We start from the raw sequence: 22,869 nt of genomic DNA, 5'->3' as shown, positions 1-22,869 counted from the left end.
CACATCTTGTAGTATTTTTGATTTGACCACGTCCGCCGTCAGATTGAGTCTTGACGCATCCAGTCCCATAATCATGGGCTCATATCTCTTTGGCAACCCCATCAACAGGATCAGCGAAAGCCACTCGTCGTCCAACTTGAATCCGATTTCTCTGAGCTTGTGGCTAGTGGACATTATCGCGTCCACGTACTCCTCCACAGACGAACAATCTTCAAGCTCCAACTGAGTCAGCTTGCGAAGCAAATTGATCTTCCGAGTTCTTCCACACTCCTGAAAAGCTATTTTCAGACTTGACCATGCTTCCTTCGTTGTCTTCGCCTTTTGAACCAAGCTGTAGTTGTAGGGTTCAATGCTGAGGCAAATCGTCGAAAGAGCGCGCTCCGAGAGATTGAAATCCACCTGGGTGCCCTCCGAAGGATCCACGGCCCGCAACGTTCCTCCGTAGATCATTACCATACGCATGGTGAACGCCAACGAAACATAATTGTCCCTTCCTTTCAATTTCGGCACCGAGTGGAGCGACATGCTACTGCCCGGAAACCTCGAAACGCTATCTGCTTGTCCTCCTCCTGGTTGAATGTCTTCAGTTCCGCCGATTTGATTTCCGGAACCACTTCCACCTGCTGCAGCGCCACTACTTCCGTTTCCGGCTGGATTTCTTTTTCCACCGTTTGAACGTCTCACGCCGCCAGCCATCTTCTCTTGATTTTAGAATCTTGAAGTCTTGAGGTGAAAAAATACTTTCGGCTTGTTGATCGGCCGTTACTATGGCTACTTCTGCTAGCAGCCCATAACCTGATAGCAGAGAAAAATAAAACTCGACTGGTTAGGGAAAGAGCTTACAGTAGACTGGTTTATTATCTTTTGAAAAACGCAACGCTTACTTTGCTACCAGTAGCCTTATGAGCAAAGGCGTAGAATTGCCAATCTGGAATGCATCTCCGATTCTCGGTCCAGTCTAGGATGTATTCGGATTGGAAACATTCTCGACACACTGGGCATAGTGTATCCATTGCACTTGCCACAAAAGATACATACTCATGCAATGAAAAGCTTTCAATTAAAAACTGAGGAAATGCTAATAGAATACATATCACTTTTGGTATCGAGAGGAATATCAACATCAAAGGAGATCGTAGTATGCCGTGCTTATGTGCAGACGTTTAAAATTTTCATCCGCGTTTTTTCACCTCGCATAAAATCGTTTCGGCTGGTTGTGGAGGCTCGGATTGCGACACCAGGAAAATAACTATTGTTCTTTTGTGTTTAATGTGTTTTGTGGAATCAGACCCCGTAGGCTGAGTGGAATTATGAATAACGTGTGTGCATCGATTAGTGACAGTAGATTTATGTAAAATTGTGAGGAGACGAGGCAGTGTTGAGTGCAACATTCGGTAGGGTGCGCATGGAGCTGCGGCCTGCGGGTGATGAAAAAAGACGTTGCAGAAATGTACAGTGGAAGCAAAAACTTAGTTTTTAGTGGCAATCTTCAACGTAGAAACCGCATTCAAAACGTGCCTTATTTCGGATGTTCATGGAAGGGGCCACAAAGCCTCCAGATGGAAATTCCAGTACACCGTTTAGTGTTTGGTAGTTTGACTCGAAGCTATAACGGAGTCCTCAGTCACTGAACAAATATTACTCAACCGGAACATAGAACATTGGATTTGGATGCATTTTACGGACTTCGGTGAGATCTTTCCGATATACATATCTAATTCATATTATCAAAATACAAACGCGTTTTATATGTTTGTTTGTTCGAAAGACATTTTGTACTACTAACGTGTGTCAAAAATATCTTTCTTGTCATTACCCTACATAATTTGTGTACAATTCAAGCATGGTTATCAAGAAACAGTAGATTTTATCACACTCTCATTAGCGCTTCGGAAATTGTAGGTTCAAATGAGTATTTTGTTTTGTGCATTGCTTTGTCCAATAGTTATTTCACAAGTAAAAACATTTTCACAAAATTGCTATCATTGAATGAACATTTTATTATTCATCTTTCCATTTTCATACGATGGTTTATTGATCAAAGTAATTTGATATTTGAAATTAGAAAAGAAAGGGGGGGGATTTTAAATATATTTTTACTCTTTTTCGTTTCAGAGAGCGAGCAAAGGCGCTTAAACCTAGGCTTATTAGTCAGGGCAAGGCTAATACCTTCGCCCCATCCGAGGAAAATCATAACGGAGCCAGGATAACGGAGTGGCATAAATTTATCAGCAAAGTTACTCTCAACGTCGTTTTGCAAATTTTATATCATTTGCTTATAATGATATTCCCAAACTATTTACCCTACCAACCATCCAACTCCTTGGCATCTATGAGGGCGTCGGTGAGTCGCTGGCCTCTCGCTAAGTAGATGTCATATCATCATTTCCTTCCCTTTCCTAGTAACGGAGAAGATGGGCGTGGCCAGCAATGGTAGCTTTCATGCTTTAGCATTTTGGACCTCCAATTGGATTACCATTAAATCCCAAATGGAAATCCATAAGCAATTGGGGTAAGAAACCTAAAGAATGTACATGACAGCTATCAGTATGCAATCTACGAAATACTCCGTTACAACGCAACGCAACGCAACGCAACGCAAGAGGAATATCAACATCAAAATTCCTATCGATGTTTTATATAAATCCCTATCAGCTCTATGATAATTGGAAGTAGAGCTGATTAGAATTATTAATGGCTTCTTGTGAAATTTCAAACGTCACAGGAAGGTGATCAGAGTCAAAGTCAGCATGAGTTACCAGTTGGCCACACAGCTGACTTGAATCCGTTAAAACAAAATCAATTGTCGAAGGATTTCGACAAGAAGAAAAACAAATTGGTCCATTGGGATATTGAATAGTATAATATCCCGCAGAACAATCTTCAAATAAAGTTTTACAATTGGGACTGCTTTGAGAGGTTGTCATCATTTGGTATTTTCTCACATAAATGTATGACAAAAATGGAATTCATTTGTTTGTTCTTCAGTTTTCCACTACAAAAAAACTGGCCCTGTAAAACGACCTTGGTGGTCCAGTGACTATCGCTTTTGTCTTACAAGTAGGAGATCGTGGGTTCAATCCCAGGATCATTCCAATTAAAAAAAAAATGTGGAGTAGACTTCATAGGGTAACCGTACCCTTAGTGGAGGTAGCACCAATAGTGGAGGTAGTGAGGTTTTAATGAGATTTATCATATTTGTACATTTTACGATGGTTTCAGTTGATGCGTCGGGTTTTAAATATCCTGTTAAATGCAACATATCTTAAGATTTCGCTTAAAAACTATTGAAAACAATGATTTTCCTTAACAAAATTGACTCCCTTGCACCTTTAGTGATGCAACCGTACCAATAGTGGTGAGTCTGATAAGAAACCAATGGATAGCAGCACTATGGGAACCAAAATTAATTTTTACCGCCACTAAAGGAACAGTGTACCCATAGTGGTGCAGTAATATTTGGTAATTGTTGATGTCAAATGACATCTATCTCATTTTGTTAGCAAATTTATTAGTTTATCTGTTTACTAAGATATTAAGGCTCTAAATTCACCATAATTATCAATTTTTAAAAAATATTTTCTTTTGTGGATCTACTAATACCTCCACTATTGAGACCGTTACCCTATACGCTTTAGTTTATCTACCCTGCCCAATAAACTAATAAACTTCATATCCATGGTATTGTGGGGATGCAAAGGTGTTCTAGCCTAGGCGGATTTTCATTGAGACCACAAAGTTGGAGCTAGAACAAAATCGATATTTTTCCATTTTCTCCAAATAGTTTCCTGTCATCGTACGTAGGAACAGGCTTGGTAGCCGTATGGCTACCGCTTCTGCCTCATATGCAAGAGGTTGTAGATTTAATCCCAGGCTCGTTATATTACCCTAATTTGTATCTTTCTGTACATTTCTCATAAACAAAACAATCCATTGCTTGCTTTCCGATCACATTGGCAACTCGTTAACCAAGGCAAAATTTTGCCCCTCGATCCAAACCAAACAATTCCAATAATTTCCGCATGAACTCGTGGCAAGTTCAGAGGTATATTCGGCTTGCAGTGGCAAGTGATTGCATCATCATTTCCAGTATCCAACAAATGATGATCATCAGTATTTGTACATTGAATAATCGCTAATGCTAATCCCAAGCATCGGATGGTTCTCTGTGCAAGAGCAGCTGATGTGATCATAATGAAGTAGCAACTACGGACAGTCAATCAAGCTCAAGCAACATTTCTTGTCATGGTACGTAGAATCTGCCCTCGACGAGAAAAAAAATCACACCGTACATACCCGGTGGCATATGCAATCTCTCCTATAAACATAGGGAAAAGTTTAACATGAAGTAGACCTCCAAAGAATTACATAGGCAATAAACAAACATTTTTTTGAAACTGAAACTTTTTGAAAGCAGAGTGTATTAATTCCTTAAGAAAACTTGCATTTAGTATTCACCATATCTGTCCATCGACCTACACGCTTTCTACAAAAACGTCAATTATAAAGGCATGGCTGACGCCTTTTTTAACCCTTTCAATCCTTGAGTCCCTGAAACTTGTTAATTGATATTGATTGATCAATCTCAGTCAACAGTTCCGATGTCCCATTCTGCAATTTCATTGATTCTGATCAACCACGAAGCGGCTACCATTGAGTCGATTTCAATCAGTCCATCCAGAGCACGCACACGCACGGAAGTCATCATTCGAATTTGGTGCCTAACATTATAAGTCTCCAAATCATCTATATATATTTATTTACGGAGTAAACTAAAATAAAAAAAATAATACAATATAAAAATAATACAAAAATAAAACAATCATGTTTTAACTTTCGATTTTCAAACTAGACGATATAACATAGTTTATAACCATATTGAGTATATCATATTAGCATATCATATCGCTCCCATGCTCCAGAGTTTTTACGTATCACGAATAACGAACGAGCTCGTTTCCACATTCTCCGTTTGTACAGAGCTTCAAAGCCAAATTATATATGTTTACTTGATTCAACTTTTTAATTAACCAAGTCATTATCTTTATTGCGAAACTCTCCATCCGGTTACACTATGGGGGTTTTCAACGCTAGCAGACGGTCAAAAATGGCAATTCTGGTCGAATGTGGACTATTCCGGGATGTACTTAATATATATGTCGAAAAAAACCAACATGATGCTTGCTTACTTACAGCAAATGCAATAGATACGAACGTTGAGTGGGCCGAGTAATCAGACGGAGACATGAGACGTTCGAGCTAAAAAGGGGTCGAAGAAAAGTGCATAATCTTGGTAAGAGCTAGTTGAAGAAATCAGGGTTGCTAAGACAAAGTTTAGAACCATTTGCCCCGAAGCAGCCAAAAGTTCAAAAACGTTGATGAGGAGCTTAGATCGGCTTAGCGAGCTTAGAGAAGCTCGACAGAATTCCGAAGAACTCAGTAACTGAATACCGGTGACCCCAATTCTTGGCCGAATGAATGCAGCAGCTATAAAGCTAACCAAAGGGAATTGCTAAAAGACGTCTTCTTCTTCTATGGCTCTACATTCCAACTAGAACTCAGCCTGCTTTTCAACTTAGTATTCTATTAGCATTTCCTCAGATATTAACTGTAAGCTTTTCTATGCCCTATGAGTATGTATCTTGTGTGGCAAGTAGAATGGATACACTATGCCCAGGGTATCGAGAAAGTTTCCATCCCGCCATCTCCGGATTGGCAATCCTACGCCTTTGCTCGCAAGGCTACTGGAGACCTCATCATAAAGACGTAGCAAAGCTGAATGATGACTATCACATACCGTAGAAAATTATTGATGTCACGTTCTGCAGAGCCCATGATTGACAGGGCGCTGAAGAGTGAACTTTCACATTTACCACCAAGCAATCAGGTAGTAGGCCTACCCTCAGATGCAGTGTTGATAAATCATTCACAAATCTTACCGCGTGAGCAAATTCGTTTGCAAATTTTAAGGAATTATCACGGCCGAGTTTTTCATGCTAAAACGTATCGTTTCACTCATTTGCCGAAAAATCATTTCGCTCCCAAAATCGTTTCAAATCAATTCATTGCTTACACGCGCAAGAACATCCAGTGTTCTGTGCAACGAGCTGTCAGTTCAACAAAGGAGGATAAAAGAAATCCTACGATGATTTAAATAAATGATTTAACTCAGCCATGAGTTTTGAGGTACTGAGTTGTGCGTTTCAACTCACGATTGATTAGAATCTTTCATGAGTTTACAGAATGTCAGAAAATAGGCGAAAATGCAAAACGAAGTAGGTATTTCAACAAAGATGCGTTTATGAAATCATTTAAGCTGGATCCTAATCTTCTTAACTAAAGGGCATGAGATCCTAGTGATCCTAAATCTTCTCAGATAGGCAACGCTTAAATCTTTCGACGGCGGTAGAATTCCTGTCTTCTGAAGGAGACAGAGGCTGATGCTGTTGTTGATGTTAGGGAATGTCCTCCAGTGTATATGCCGATATGCCTGTTATATGCTGCATGAGCATGATGACCGTGCATTTCGTAGTTGCTACTCCGTGAATAATCAGAACAATCGCAATTGCACAGAGATGTAAGCATGGAATTTGCTCTCCAACCTCAATGTGCACAGTCCGAAACCTTTAAATGCTTTAAATAGTCGATAACGGCGCTAGCCACGGCCTTACGGTCTATCAGGGATGCGAAGGAATTGATGCCGAGAATACTTCTGCACTCGCCACGAGTTCATGCGGAATTTTATTGGAATCTGAGGATTAGGTTTTATGGCAGAGGTTCCTCTTGGTTGCCAATATGATAGTAATAAAAGGGTAGCAATTCTAATTGGATGCCACAACGAGATTTATGCTCATTTCGACTTCTAACAGTTACCAGCTAGAGCTAATCAAGTAACAGGTATAGGAATAGAAGATGGAAACGGCATGGAAGCCCATATCCAGTTCAAAAACATGAGAAATATATGAAAAGATACAAAATAAGAGGAGTGGTGCGGGCCTCGGATTGAACCCACGACCTCCTGCGTATGAGAGGCAGAAGCGATAGCCATATGACCACTAAGCCCGCACTCGATATACCTGTTACATACCGTCGGTATTCGAGGGGGTCCCGTAGCGTAGTTGGCTACACGTTCGCCTTACAAGCCGATTTTCATGGGTTCGATTCCCAGCCCCTTCACCAAACCCTCGTCAGTCGGCGACTCCACAGCTCATACTGTGGCGTTTTGGGGTACGGGCCTTACCGTCACGGCTACCTGATGACGACTGACAACTTGTTCTTCTCGGAGGTATTCCTCCAACGTTAGTGGCTAATGGAAATCTAAAAAAGATTCTGTGTGGATTCTGTACAGCAGAATATCACAGTGGACCTTGGCACAGTACTGCCGTAATCCAAATTACAACATGCATGTTTGGCATTTTTCTGTTAAAGAGCTCGATGAGCACTACTCGTTAACACCATTTTTGGAAAATGACGTATACGTCATTTTTTAAGATTACGGCGGAGTAGCCGTTAAGTAACACAAAGTGCCCAACAAATAAAGAAAGGAATGTACTAAGAGTAAAAACGTGTTGTCGAGCAGGCGGGATTACTTCCGGAAAGGCTATTATACAGTAGATGCTATTTGGACAGTTGTGGTAGCCATAGACGCAGGAGAAGCAACAGAAATAAGAAAGTCACCACTGCGCAATGGCCACTCTATATGTGGAAAGCATGCTTTTAATATTACAAGCTGAAAAGTCATCGCATATTTGCTGCAATGTCTGATAGTTTTATAATATATCAGCAGGATCCTGAAAATCAACTTCAAGAATCGAATGCTCGGACGAAACAGATGTAGCACATGGTAGGCACCACATATGGTAGTTCAAAGCGGAAATTCACTTGGGGACTGTCTAAAACAAGTTTAGTACTATTCCATTTTATTCCACCACGTTGTGGAACTAAACTCGTCTTATGACAGGTTAGCTTGTGAATTGATCTATCGGTAAGACCAAATTCTACTGACTCAATTCCTATATCAAGCTACGGATGCTTCGGAAAGTACCTACCTCTATCTGGGATAATTCGGATAAAGTAGTCCTGTTTTGAAAATGTCAGGATCGCTATGGTTGCAGCAGACATAGGCCGAGGACCAGAGATCGACAAGATAGATCCACCATGTTTGAATTAGTATAGAACAAACGGACTTGTGATTGGGAGACGAGCTCGGTGGTCTAATGACTACCGCTTCTGCCTTATAAGCAGGAGGTCGTGGGTTCAATTCCAGGCTCGTCCCTTTCCTACTTTGTATTTCTATCTTAGTTCTTTCTGTGTTTCACGATCTACCAAAACAATTCCTATGTTTTGACCCTCCCACACAATCCCAAAACCTCCCATGGCACCTATGAGAAGCCGTAGATTTCTCTGCATCTTTCTGAAGTAGGTGTCCAACTAACCATCCTTCCCCTTCCTCAGCATTCGCAAGGACGTGGCCAGGACAGATCTCGACTATTGGAGAGTGCATTGCTTCCATCTAAGAGATAGTGATTAGTCCCAAATCAATATCTGTGGTAACGGATGAAAGTGATGCTACTCTCATACAATAGTCTTGGCTTGTACCACCTACGAATTTGTGCGAAATGCTCAATGCTAATGCTAATGCTAACAAACGGACTTGTGATTGGGAGTTATACAGATGGGATTTCAATCGATATTCAAGATCCAATTTCTATGAATAGTATTGTTGAAACTTACTTAATTGAAAGCAGTAAAAATATAATAATATCGGTTTCTTTTTTGGTCACCTAATATCTCATAGTGCCCACGAAGTATAAGTAAAAAAATGCTAGTTAATTTCTGGCTAGTCAAACAGAACCTATCGCTAGACAGACGGATGAACGCGCATACATTGATTCAAGCGTAAACCCCGGCAGCACTTTTCAATCATTTTTCCATCGTTTTGCGTCAATCAGGATTCGATCGGTGGTAGTATCTATATGGATACCTACATCACCAGCAACAACCAATGCCAGTCGGTCACTTATCCGGGAGCTGATGGAGTGCGCCCGATTGATTTGTGTTTTTGATGTTTAATTAATTGAATCTTGCATGCCTACGCCATAGATAAAGAGCTATGATACTATGGCCGGTTTTGTTGTAAAGATAATTGGTGTTAATCGGCGGCATAATCTGAAGAGCATATTTACGAATGCAACATATGCGCGTGGGTTCAGGATGACTCAAGCGAGTTTTGACAAACATTTAGCTACTTGTATTTTTTAGGGATGGCTTGAACTAAAGTTGATCGGGTAATTTTAAATTTAGTTAGTGATTTGTGAAATAATGGGATGAAAAGTTTTTCCACAATTGTGGGCTCCATTTATTTCCCAGTTTAGTTTCGTGACTCGCTCCACTTGCCAGCTTCATACTACTCAAGGTTGAATTGAATTATCTTTGCGAGATTTTCGGCCCTAGGCCGGTTCATCTCGTGCGCTCATAGTTACTGACATCCATTGATTGTTCGTAGCATTAGTTGTATTAAAAAGTCCAATGCGATGTAAATTCTTTGAATTGAACCAAAACCGAAGACTGCACAAAGGTGACAATTCTCGCTTATCTTTTCAAAAGGACCTAAGTAACATTTTTTTCATGAATTAATTTGAGTACTGCAATCAAAATCTTTCATGTTGTTCTGTTGATTGCGCTATTCAAATTAATTCATGAAAGAATGTTACTTAGGTCCTTTTGAAAAGTTAAGCGAGAATTCTTCTGACAAGCAAATAAGCAGCGCGAATCTCGGGTTTTAATCGTTATAGCTGGGTTTTATCTAACGAAAGCATTCGTTTTTTTCAGAATTTTTGCTGAGATATTAATTATGCTAGGGTAAAAGTTCCGATAGATGTGGGTGTTCCTATAGTTGCGGTAGTGTTGTTTTTACACAATCTAAGTATTTAACGCAGCAACCAATATTATAATCTATCAATTTGTTGACCAGTCATTACACGAAGTAGAGGAAAACATGCTGAGAATTGCATCAAAATCGGTAAAGTAAAGTAGTAAAATACCTTATCTTTTTTCTGCTATAGGAACACGAATTAAAAAATAACGCAACTATTGGAGCACTGCACCAATAATTTGAGGTATAATTTTATGTAACAATGATGGGGTCTGCAGTGAATGGAGCATTCTTCGTGTAAACTATAATTGATGACCTTTGGAATATGTATTTAAGGTAAGCCAAATGAAGTATAGACATGGTGTAAGCCAGCGGTTCTCAACCTTGGGTACATGTACCCCTGGGGGTACCTTCGCTGGCCCTAGGGTGTACCTCGAACAAAAATCCGTAATGGCGGACGTATTACAAATCCAATCGAAACTCATTTATAAAGTTTTGATACTTGTGTATTTTTTTATATCATAACTTTGTCTTAAACTTGTAAATAATTTGCATGGCGATCAATAAATCAAAGTCAATTGAATCCTGCCTTCAACAACCAGCACAATGTATGAAAGGTTGCGGAACAAAAGATCAGAAGGACAAAACTTCGAATTATCAATTAAAAAAAACTCTTCAATGTAATCTACCTGATCGAAATAAAATGTTGAATAATATGTTAAGAATATGCTTCTGAACTAAAATCTAGAGTCTAAAGGTTCGGAAGCCTCCGTTTGAAAGGAATGAAGGAAATGAAGGAAATAGCTTGGTTGCCACGTTAGAAAAGAATTGAAAGCATTCTTCTACGTTTCTTAACGTTTCTTAAGCCATATTCCAAGTAGCTAGGAAGCATTCACAGACAAAATATGTGGTTTTTAATGTATTTCCATGCACATATTTGGAGCATGGAAATTAGCGTACACACTTAGAATATTTTACAGTATACGGTATTTTTTTACCGAACTTTCAACAGCTGAACGTACGGTAATCAGTTCGGTAAACGAAAAAAATGCTGAACGTTCGGTAGTTTTATTTTGTGATGATCTGTCAAAATTTACCGTACCGTTCGGTAATTCGAAAATCAAAATTACCGAACGCACGGTACCTTTTCCGTTTTAAATGGAAATATTAATGCTTAATGCTTTCAGTAGTAATCAAATAAAATATGAGAATACGATTTTTAAACATGACTTTTATTTTTTAGTTTTCTTCCATCAATAGGGTGGATAGATATAAGTTTTTCCGAACCGAAAAATCCGGAAAACATGACTAATCGTGTGTTTTGGCGTTTCATTGCGGAATGTGCCATATTTTTAGGCTTGAAAAAAACTTTTGTCAATCCTCCATCATCGAAATTTAGAGGAATCTACGCATCAGAAGATACCGCATCGAACTGAGGTAAAAGACGCAGAAAGCTGAAAAAAAGTGATTGCGTTATAAAAAAAACTTTATTGTCCAAGAGCTAAACATACCTGTTATTATTTGCTTCTTAATATATTAACAAATTTTTTAGAAATCCTACTGAAACTGTTGGAAAATTCGAAACAACAAAGTGTTAAACAAAAATGGCTTTGACAGTTTATCGCTTTACCGTAGTTTTGTACTACATAATTTGTTTTGCAGTTTGTTCGGTAATTATTTTACAATGTACGGCAAAAATACGATTTTACAGAACAAACTGTAATTTCAACTACCGAACTCTGTCAAATCATTTTGGAATTACAATTCGTTCGGTAAAATTTTACTGATATTCAGTAAAATTAATCTTGTTAACCGAACTTACTGTAATTTTATTGTTTTACCGTAGTTTTTCGTCGAAAAAATTACCGAACAGCGAAATGTATTTTAAGTGTGTAACAATCAATCGATCTTACTGTTTTTTAAATCGAAATAAATTTAAATTGTTCTTGCTTGTAAAATTCAGTCAAACTTAATTGAATTTCGAATGCAATTCTACACGTCGTTGAATTTTCAAAACTATTTACTATGTTCTTCCAATCAGCTCGGAAGCTTTCTTTCAAGATACTCGGAAGTCTTTTCGAGAAGATACATTACTTATGTAACGCAAAAATTGGGCATTTTCAACCCCCACTCCCCCCTATGTCACAGTTTTTATATTGTGAAATTTGTATTTGGATCGCCACACTTTGACCAACCCCCCTCCCCCTCGAAGCGTTACGTAATTTGTGGACGCTCCCTTTTCAAGCGATTCGGAGGACTTCTTTTAAGAGGTTTGGAAGCCTTCTTTCAAGAGGTTCAGAAGTCTTTTTCAAGAGGCTCGGAAGCATTCTTTCAAGAGGCTCGGAAGCATTCTTTCAAGAGGCCCGGAAGCCTCATTTCAAGAGGCCCTGAAGACTCCTTTCAAGATGCCCGGAAGCCTCCTTTCAAGAGGCCTGGAAGCCTCCTTTCAAGAGGCCCGGAAGCCTCCTTTCAAGAGGCCCGGAAGCCTCCTTTCAAGATGCCCGGAAGCATCTTTTCAAGAGGCCCGGAAGCCTCCTTTCAAGAGGCCCGAAAACCTACTTTCAAGAGGCCCGGAAGCCTCTTTTCGAGAGGCCCGGAAGCCACCTTTCAAGAGGCCCGGAAGCCTCCTTTAGAGAGGCCCTGAAACCTCCTTTAGAGAGGCCCTGAAACCTCCTTTCAAGAGACCCGTAAGCTTCCTTTTAAGACGCCCGGAAGCCTTCTTTTCAAAGCCCAGAAGCCTCCTTTCAAGCGGCTTGGAAGCCGCCTTCAAAGGGCTCGGAAGACCTACTTTTAAGAGGGTCAGGAGCCTTATTTAAAATGGCCCAGAAGACTCCTTTCAAGAGGCCCGGAAGCCTCCGATCAAGAGGCCCGGAAGCCTACTTTCAAGAGGCCGGGAAGCTTACTTTCAAGAGGTCCGGAAGCCTCTTTTCAAGAGGCCCGGAAGGGTCCTTCCAACAGGCCCGGAAGTCTCCATTCAAGAAGCCCGGAAGCCTCCTTTCAAGAGGCCCGGAAGTCTCCTTTCAAGAGGCCCGGAAGTCTCCTTTCAAGAGGCCCGGAAGTCTCCTTTCAAGAGGCCCGGAAGTCTCCTTTCAAGAGGCCCGGAAGCTTCCTTTCAAGAGGCCCGGAAGTCTCCTTTCAAGAGGCCCGGAAGCTTCCTTTCAAGAGGCCCGGAAGCCTCCTTTCAAGAGGCCCGGAAGCCTCCTTTCAAGAGGCCCGGAAGCCTCCTTTCAAGAGGCCCGGAAGCCTCCTTTCAAGAGGCCCGGAAGCCTCCTTTCAAGAGGCCTGGAAGCCTCCTTTCAAGAGGCCCGGAAGCCTCCTTTCAAGAGGCCCGGAAGCCTCTTTTCAAGAGGCCCGGAAGCCTCCTTTCAAGAGGCCCGAAAACCTACTTTCAAGAGGCCCGGAAGCCTCTTTTCGAGAGGCCCGGAAGCCTCCTTTCAAGAGGCCCTAAAACCTCCTTTGGAGAGGCCCGGAAGCCTCCTTTAGAGAGGCCCTGAAACATCCTTTCAAGAGACCCGTAAGCTTCCTTTTAAGACGCCCGGAAGCCTTCTTTTCAAAGCTCAGAAGCCTCCTTTCAAGCGGCTTGGAAGCCGCCTTCAAAGGGCTCGGAAGCCCTACTTTTAAGAGGGTCAGGAGCTTTCTTTAAAATGGACCAGAAGACTCCTTTCAAGAGGTCCGGAAGCCTCCGTTCAAGAGGCCCGGAAGCCTACTTTCAAGAGGCCGGGAAGCTTACTTTCAAGAGGTCCGGAAGCCTCTTTTCAAGAGGCTCAGAAGGCTCCTTCCAACAGGTCCGGAAGTCTCCATTCAAGAAGCCCGGAAGCCTCCTTTCAAGAGGCTCGGAAGTCTCCTTTCAAGAGGCCCGGAAGTCTCCTTTCAGGAGGTCCGGAAGTCTCCTTTCAAGAGGCCTGGAAGTCTCCTTTCAAGAGTCCCGAATGTCTCCTTTCAAGAGGCCCGGAAGTTTCCATTCAAGACGCCCGGAAGTCTCTATTCAAGAGGCCCGGAAGTCTTCTTTCAAGAGGCCCGGAAGCCTCCTTTCAAGAGGCTTTCAAGAGGCCAGGAAGCCTCCTTTCAAGAGGCCCGGAAGCCTCCTTTCAAGAGGCCCGGAAGCCTCCTTTCAAGAGGCCCGGAAGCCTCCTTTCAAGAGGCTTTCAAGAGGCCAGGAAGCCTCCTTCAAGAGGCCCGGAAGCCTCCTTTCAAGAGGCCCTGAAGCCTCCTTTCAAGAGGCCCGGAAGCCTCCTTTCAAGAGGCCCTGGAAGCCTCCTTCAAGAGGCCCTGAAGCCTCCTTTCAAGAGGCCCGGAAGTCTCCTTCAAGAGGCCCGGAAGCCTCCTTTCAAGAGGCCCGGAAGCCTCCTTTCAAGAGGCCCGGAAGCCTCCTTTCAAGAGGCCTGGAAGCCTCCTTCAAGAGGCCCGAAGTCTCCTTTCAAGAGGCCCAAGCTTCCTTTCAAGAGGCCCGAAGTCTCCTTTCAAGAGGCCCGGAAGCCTCCTTTCAAGAGGCCCGGAAGCCTCCTTTCAAGAGGCCCGGAAGCCTCCTTTCAAGGGGCCCGGAAGCCTCCTTTCAAGGGGCCCGGAAGTCTCCTTTCAAGAGGCCCGGAAGCCTCCTTTAAAGAGGCCCGGAAGCCTCCTTTCAAGGGGCCCGGAAGCCTACTTTCAAGAGGCCCGGAAGCCTCCTTTCAAGAGGCCCGGAAGCTTCCTTTCAAGAGGCTGAGGAGTGTGCTTAGAAGCGTTCTTTCAACATTCTAAAAAGCTTCCCTTTGAGTGGCTCAAAAGCCGCTATTAAAGAGGCTTGGAACCCTCCCTTCAAGGCTCATTGGCATTTTACCAAGAGGCGCGGAAGCCAACTTTCATGAGATTCGGAAACTCATTTCAAGAGGTTCGGAAGCCACCTTTCAAGAGGCTTGGAAACCTCCCTTCAAAGGGCTCGGAATTATTCTTTCAAGAGGCTTAGAAGCTTACTTTAAATAGGCTAAGAGATTTAAAAGCCGCCTTTAAAGGGGCTCAGAACCCTCTCTTCAAAAGATTCAGAAACCTCCCTTCAAGAGGCTCGGAAGCCTACTTTCAAGATATTCGGAAGCTTGATATTTTAATAAATGATATAATTTGAATTGAAAAATTTCACGGAATAATGAAAATATCAGCCCAACATATGGAGAGCCATATACCCCTTTAGTTACCAAGGTCCATTTTTCATGGATCTCGTGAGTTACGTTTATTTTCATTTACAGCAAAAATACCTCAATCAATGCGAAAGTTCGAAGGGGTACCTCTCAAGAAAAAGGTTGAGAACCGCTGGTGTAAACGAACGAACGGCTGGTTGAACGAACTCAGTTTCTCCACTATTTGGTCTTCTACCCTAATTAAAACTTTAAGAACCAACAGTTAAGCAACTAAACTAGTTCAACCATTTTTAAATTTTGTGTGTTTGCTCACGCCAATAATGCAGCGTACACACCAGTCAAGCAGTTTGACGATCATTAACTCCGCCCCCAAGAAAACGCTTCGGTTGTTGCTTTGTTTGAACTTTGAACGTGTGTGAAGTTGTTCGAACAACCATTTGAAAGTTGGCGGCTCGGTTGGAAAAAAATAAAACGGATTGATTTTGGTTTGAGTTGTCGGGGTGGAGTCAAGGTTCGCCGAACATGTTTGAGCATTTGTAGTGAAGTTGCACAAACCCCCATATATTTTTTGATGGTTGGTGCTCAAGTTGGCGCTTCGGTCGTTCGTGTGTGATATTGGTGGTCGAATAAATTGATTGTTCATTCCGCTGTTGGTAAAACTTGATGGTTTGAATAAACGAGAGGTGAAGTCAATGTTGGTCAAACTGCTTGACCGTGTGTACGTTCCATAAGGTCTATACTTTATTTCGCTTACCTTAAATGCGCATTCGAAAGCTCATCAATTATATTTCAAACGAAAAGTGATTCAATCGGTAGCAGAACCCATCATCGTCACCTAAAACGATACTTCATATTATAGGTGTTCCACCTAGTTGCAATATTTTTCAATCCGTGTTCCAGTTAGGGATGAAACGATACCATTGAGGTATCGATACTTTTACTTTAAAGTAGTATCGTATAAGAGTATCGATACCACAAAATATCGAATTAAAAGTATCGATACCTACTCGTATCATATGAGTACTCATATATTTGAAGTAAAATTCAAACGTTTTCCCATACTAGTTTCCATACAAACTTCAAACGCGATGCGGAAAGCGAGGAAGCAACCAATCGGGCTCAAATTTTGCACAGTTGTTTGGGACCCCGAATGGTATCGAAAAACCATTGATATGAAAAAAATGGCCATGATGACCCACTCTAATATATATTGTGTATTATGAGCTGAGTTTGATTCCCGCTTCAGTCGTGGAAATTCTTCGATAAACAAATCATTGTTCACTGTTCTATTGGGTATTGTCCATTGTACTTCATCTTACGTAAGTGTTCAGTCTGGAAAACCATTGAATGAAGACGCTAAAGCTGTTTTCAACTGCTTTTTTTATCTTCACAGATTTTTTTTATCTTCACAGATCTATGGATGCTTCATATTTTACACATTTTCTGATATACTGATGTTCAGATCCTGGAATAGTCATGACCTAAACTCTTCAGAATATATTGACATATCCTTAATTCTGTATATCATACTAATTTTCAATTTTCCCACATTCTCCAGACCCTTAAGGTTTTAAATGCTTTTAGGATTCTGGGATTTTCTACGGATTCCAAAGTCTCTCGATTCACTGTCAGGGACTTTCCGCATAATACGAGACGTCTGGTCACTTTAGTCACTTTAGTCACTTATTCACTAATAATATACCGGAATTAGAAGATTTTTCGAAGAAAATACAAATGTTTTAATTGAGGTTTATTAAATTTAAAAGACTTTAAATCGGGTACTCGATTGATTCAAATACTTCAATTCGATACTTACTTGGTATCGGGTATCAAAGTATCGATTCCACAAAAACTTGGTATCGAATCAAAAGTATCGAGTATTTACTCGTATTTACTAGTATCGATTCATCCCTAGTTCCAGTTGGGAATCCTATTGCTTTCACAAATAGTGTAACCCCTATTTTGGGGGGGGGGGAGGGTTGGTGATGAAATAGCCCAATTTTACGTTACGTGATTGGTGGACTTTCTTTAAGGAAAATGCCTTTGTATACTTCACGCGAAACCTGATATATATTTTTACCTCTGTAGTTTTTTGTATATATAAAAAACAATGATTTTTCGTATGAAAGTGCACATTTTTAGGACCCCTCCCCCTTTAAGAGTTACGTAATCTTTAAACATTCACTAATATACGCTCATTAAACATCAATTAAATGTTAATAACTCTTATTTGTGTTAATATATACCTAAAGCACATGATTGGATAAATGCGTACTCTTACCCCACCCGATGCGATTTCAATATTTTTTCCACTGGGTAACATAAAGGAAGAGTATATAAATCATCGACACTGATTTGATATGCAGAAGCTTGCTTCATAAGGGCCACATGATCGATTGAAAACTAAGTGCGTACTCTTGCCCCACTCTACTCTAATGCTTTGAATTTGAATGTAAAACTATTGATAGAATGAACCCGTATTAAAATAGTGTCAGTAATGCCCCACAAATCTTTTACATTATTGTACGTTTACTTGCTAGGTGGACACGGTCGGTTAGAGTAGCCGTTCCACCAAGTGTTCGTTAAAGTAGTCGCTAGAGTATTCGCTGTTGGTTTGAGCGAGACAAAGTAAACGTCAAAAAAATTCCAACCAGCAATCTGAGTGAAAGAGCGAATATTTGTTTACCGGAAACCACGTGCTTTTTGGCATTTGTATTTTTGGCGGACAAAAGAATGAGCACGTGTCCCAGTAGGTGAGGGTAGTTAGATGTATATGATATTTATTACCTGATCGTGAGATATAAAATGTTTAATACTTGCTCCAAAAAACCGCGAAAAAAATACCTACATTATTTCATCAAATTCTGCGACTGTAATATCGAAGAATTGATTTCATTTGACTAAATATTTGTAATAATTAAAATGAAGTTTTATAAGACATTAACATTGTCGTTCCCCTCGATTTTTTGCGATTACTCTGAGTAGCCGTAAAAGTAGTCGGGAAAATCTTGAGAGCGAGTAAATCCACAATAACTAGTTTTTTAGGTCGGTGGATACCTGGTTATCATGTTACGATAATCTGTTGTTGTTTTATCGAATTTTATGAATATTTATATAGCGGTTCTGGTTTTTCGTAGCAACGAGCAATGCACGCTGAAAAGGGTTGAAATTGGGAAAAACCTTTGGTTGATTTGCCATACATAGTTGGTAAGAGCCGTAATGTAGGCAATTATTTTAAATGAACGATTGAATCGTTGCATCGTCACCGTTGAACTTTATTGTACTTGGCCCAATGTCACCCCCTGTGAGGGGTGAGAATGGGCCAAGTTTAAACAACATATAACTTTAAGGGATTTCCCTCATTTATTATTTTTTCCCCACACAATGATAAATTCATTGTTCAAGCTTGTACCAAACTAAAAAAAAAACTTGATTACAATGTTAACTACTAGAGCTTCGTAACATTTATTTGGAGCATACCACATTTCGGCCCAATTTCACCCCCGTTGGCGGTATGTGATTGTACAAATCGAGGGTGGCTATACAATGCTCTACTGAGCAATCTACTATATAAATTGTCGCAAATTGGTACTTGGGATTAGTACCTTTTCCTATACAGTAGCAGTTGTATACCTAGCCACGTCCTTACAATCACGGAAGGAAGGGAAGGAATGTTAATTCAACATCTACTAGTTAAGATGCAGGGAACCCATACTACCTTCATAGATGTCTCGGGAAGGAAAATTATTGTTGGTGAGTAAGGTGAATAATAGGGAACTCTATTCGACAATATAGAGCGTTTGTCAATAACAGTATGATGAAAAATTATTAAAATATATTCATCGATTTACTTACGAACCGTCCAAAGCAGGACAAAGTAACCCAGATCTTACAAATGTTTCGCATCATATACAAAACACCTTCAACCGCACACTTATTCACCGAAAGTTAAAACAGAACCAAAAACTCGGATTTAACGAATGTTCTGCATCCTCCCTTAAACACGTCCGATGGCCCACCAATTATTTACTCACTCGACCGCGCGATTTATCTGCTTACTGAGCAGGAACACGACAAAACATGCACTCGAATTTTCATGGAAATCACATTTAGACGAAACATTTAATATTCACGAGAAAAAAATCTAAAAAAAAAACTTTTAACTTCCAATGAAATTCTGAAAAACTTTCTGTGGAAATTTGGAAGAATTTACTGTAAAAATTCTAAAGAATTTCCTGTGGAAATCTAGAGAAGTTCCTGTGCAAGTTCAGAGGAATTTTCTGAAGAAGTTTGGAAAAATTTCTTGTGGAAATCTGAAAAAATGCATTCCGTAGAAGTTTGAAAGAGTTTCATGAAGAAATTTTGATTAGTTTTCTGCCTAAGCTTTGAAAAATTTCCCTTTGTAGTTCGGTAAAATTTTCTGTTGAAATTCAAGAGCCTTTCTTGTTGAATTTCGGTAAAAGTTCCAGTGGAAACTCTGAAGATTTTTTGAATGGAAATTTGTTAGAACTTCATGTGAAAGTTTTAAGAAGTTTCCTGTGGAATTTCAAAAGAATTTCTCATGCAAGATCAGAAGAATTTCCCATGAACATTTAGAGGCACTTTTAATTATTTTTTTCACACAACTCATTAGGAAGTCCCGTGAAAATTCATAACAATTTACTTGGAAATTCAAAACATTTTACCTGAAAGATTCTGAAGAAAATTCTGTTGAAATTCAAAGGAATTTTCCGTTGGTTTTAATAATTCAATTTAAATATTTATATTAACAGCTGCCTATTGATCTTTGTAAAATAATGGGAAGAAAAGTTTTTCCGCAAGGAAAATTGTGGGCTCCATTTATTTCCGAGTTCAGTTTCGTGAATTTGGCTTCACTTGCCAGCTCCATTCTACTCAAGGTTGCTGACATCCATTGACAGTGATTTTTCGTGGCATCAGTTGTATTAAAATGTCCAATGCGGCGTAAATCCTTTGAAATGAGCCAATACCAAAAGCTGAACAAAGGTGAAAATTCTTCTGACAAGCAAACAAGCAGCGCGAATCTCGGTTTGAGCAAATTAGCCGGGTTTTATTTAACATAATGCTTGATAAGCAACAAAAATGTTTTTAAACCGAACCCAGCCACCTTCAGTATGGTCTTGCTTTGAAGCCACGCATCGGCAAAGGAGAGCCCTCCTAATTACCATGCTTACATCTTAAATCAAAACATAATGTACATAGGTTTTAGGCTTAAGTAGGTTTTTTCATCAATTATTTATAATTTCATATAATATTGTAATAATAACATATTTTCAGCAACTTGTGTAAATCATTGTTTTTTACCAGCTTTATCATTCGAATCTATTGCTGAAACTGCTACTGCTAGCTATGGTGAACCGAAATAGATCAGCTGGAGAACTCCATTTTCTTCAGAACTTCTTCAGAATCTAGTACATCAGATCGATACTACCGCTACGAACATAAAGTGCCGTAAGCTATAGATGTCTGATTGACGACTCTGACAGGTCCATTTGCTTAATTGACAGGCGGGGTTTTCAATATGAACATTCATGGTAGCTCACGGCATTTTATGACCGGGTTTAAACTAACTCGTGAAGAATCAACCTGCACTATAGTAAAAAGGAGAAAAAGGTCAAGTCGAGAAGATTTTGTTGACAAAATACTTAACAATAATGACAATAAACTTTTAATTTTAGACTTCATTCATTTGACCATCCACTTCCAGAGCAGAATACGATACCAACGACGAAAAGTTTGGTGTGCTTTCGAAAATCATCCAAGAATGAAAAGAAAACAGCCTGTGAGCTAGTATTAAAAGTTAGTAAATGTTGTAACAATATGTGATAATAAAATTGCCTTTCGAATATTCAGCACGCTTTTATTCAATTTGTTTTACTCCGTTTATTTAGCAATAAGGTTTTCTATTATCAAAATCTTCTTAATCTTCAGATGATTATTTCAGAGCAGCGAAAGGACACAGGTAAATCGGTACAATACAAGAAAACGCATTTAATCCATTAACTCCTATTTGTTTCTACACGACAAATAACAGAATGGTCCTCTTCGTTGAAATTTAATTGCAGTCGCCCCTCGAATCCAAAAGCAATTTCATCAACATCGATGCACTGGCCGAGTTTATTCAGCGAAAATGTAATCTGTTGAAGCTGCGACGTTTACCTCCGACCTCCGACAATGAAGCGGCAGTGAAGCCCGCCCCCAGTCCTGGCGGCAAAGGACAACGGCAGCAGCTGCAGCACGAAACTAATGCCATCATCAGCAGCCTGCGATTGATATTTCGTCGCGATGAGGAATTCATAGCACTGACCTTGCTCAGAGTGGAAACGTGCCCCGACTGTCAAGCCATCCTCGGACCGGTGTACGAGCGATTCCTGGCCTGTCCGCAGCAGTCGTCATCGTCCAACAATGTCGAATCGTACGGACGGCTATTGCTGTGCTACGTCAAGTGGAAACGCTTATACCGGGCCGAGGATCCCGGAGGCTATTGGGCACGGATTGATGCCATCGCTCTGGCTAAGCTGCCGTACGACTTTCCACGAGCGATTAAGCGAAGAGAGTTGGAAATCAAGGCGCTTTTTCCACGTGTTGCAACCGCCTCCGGGCGCCGTAGAGGCCGATCGTCGAAAGTTAGTGTTACCAGGTATGTTGCTGTGTTCCTAAGATGATTTTTTTTTAACTTTTCATTACTTTTGCACTGATTGTGACATTACACTACCTTTGGAGCTCGATGTGCCCAGGGTTCTTATATTGTTTGTATTCATCTTGGATGTGGCTGTGATGGGCTAGGAGAACCGGATGAATTCTGTCATCAGAGAAAAAGTAGAATCACTAAAATTTACCACGGCAAGGTATAGCCAACGGAATTCAAAATAAATTAAAAAATTACATGCTGTTTTTTTTTGTGAAAATGGTTTATTGCACGAGATTAGAATTGAATTTCTAACATCAAGAATAGTACCTTTTCCGGGATCAATTCGAGAAAAAAATTTATTATCATGAACATTCAAATAAATATATCTAAAATGTTATGCTCCAAATTATTTTCAAATACATATCATTTTGAAATTTTGAAAGTTATATAGATAATTGCATCCCATATCTCGCTGGAGAATTTTTTTCGTGATTCTATTTTTTTCTTTTTGACATTTTTCCTAGCATATTGGTTAAACGCCATTTGTGTCTCGTTTGACTTATGGGCCAAACATAATTGATACGTTTGCGTGCGTTTTGACAGTTTTGCCATGGGAAAACTGTAAAAACGCACGCAAACGTATCCATTGTGTTTGGCCCATTACTTTTCATTGTAGCCAAATTAATTTAATGAATCAATCTCTCAAAATATCAGCTCGATCGCTTGTTGCATAAGCTGGCGGATTTGATTAGAAGTTTGTATGGGGATTTCAGTCAAAATATATAGAAAATTTGCTATGATTGCTCGATTGAGCTCAGAATTGCAAATACGGCAGTTGGTATGCTATGGAACAATTTCACATAACATTGTACGATGATTAAATGAACTTTTAAGGTTCCCCCAAACACACGAGACACGATGATCGCGACGTGATTCTATCGCTTGGCGACTGCGATTCTGTCGCCGTTGGTATGGAAGCGTAAATGAAACATTGCCTGCAGCGACCCAACGATAGAATCGCAGCGACTAGTTGTCGCCATCGCGGCGATGGAATCGCTTAGGTCTGGGGGAGCCTTTACTTAGCTTTCGGCTGATTTATAAGGAGCTGGATTGTGTAATTTTGGATTTATTGATCGAATCGCAACGGACGGAACCTCCAAAACCGGGGGAGGAAGGACCTGGAAAGGTCCGTCCACCCAGGAAAGACGGTGGTAAGGGGTTATGGCAGGCTGAGA

At 40.4% G+C, this 22,869-nt stretch overlaps 1 protein-coding gene across 1 annotated transcript in view; it reads left to right on the top strand.

The window, feature by feature from the left end:
- Positions 1-22,869, top strand: part of LOC134215691 (uncharacterized) — a 350,826-nt gene that overhangs the window by 313,644 nt on the left and 14,313 nt on the right. The window contains exon 6 of the mRNA XM_062694820.1: positions 21,069-21,643. Coding sequence (XP_062550804.1) covers positions 21,069-21,643 — 575 coding nt within the window. The remainder of the gene's footprint in view (positions 1-21,068; positions 21,644-22,869) is intronic.

Source organism: Armigeres subalbatus, chromosome 2, assembly GCF_024139115.2.
Source record: "Armigeres subalbatus isolate Guangzhou_Male chromosome 2, GZ_Asu_2, whole genome shotgun sequence".
Classification (NCBI taxonomy): Eukaryota; Metazoa; Arthropoda; class Insecta; order Diptera; family Culicidae; genus Armigeres; species Armigeres subalbatus.
Note: the sequence above shows the minus strand (reverse complement) of the source record. Positions and strands in the feature narration are given on the sequence as shown.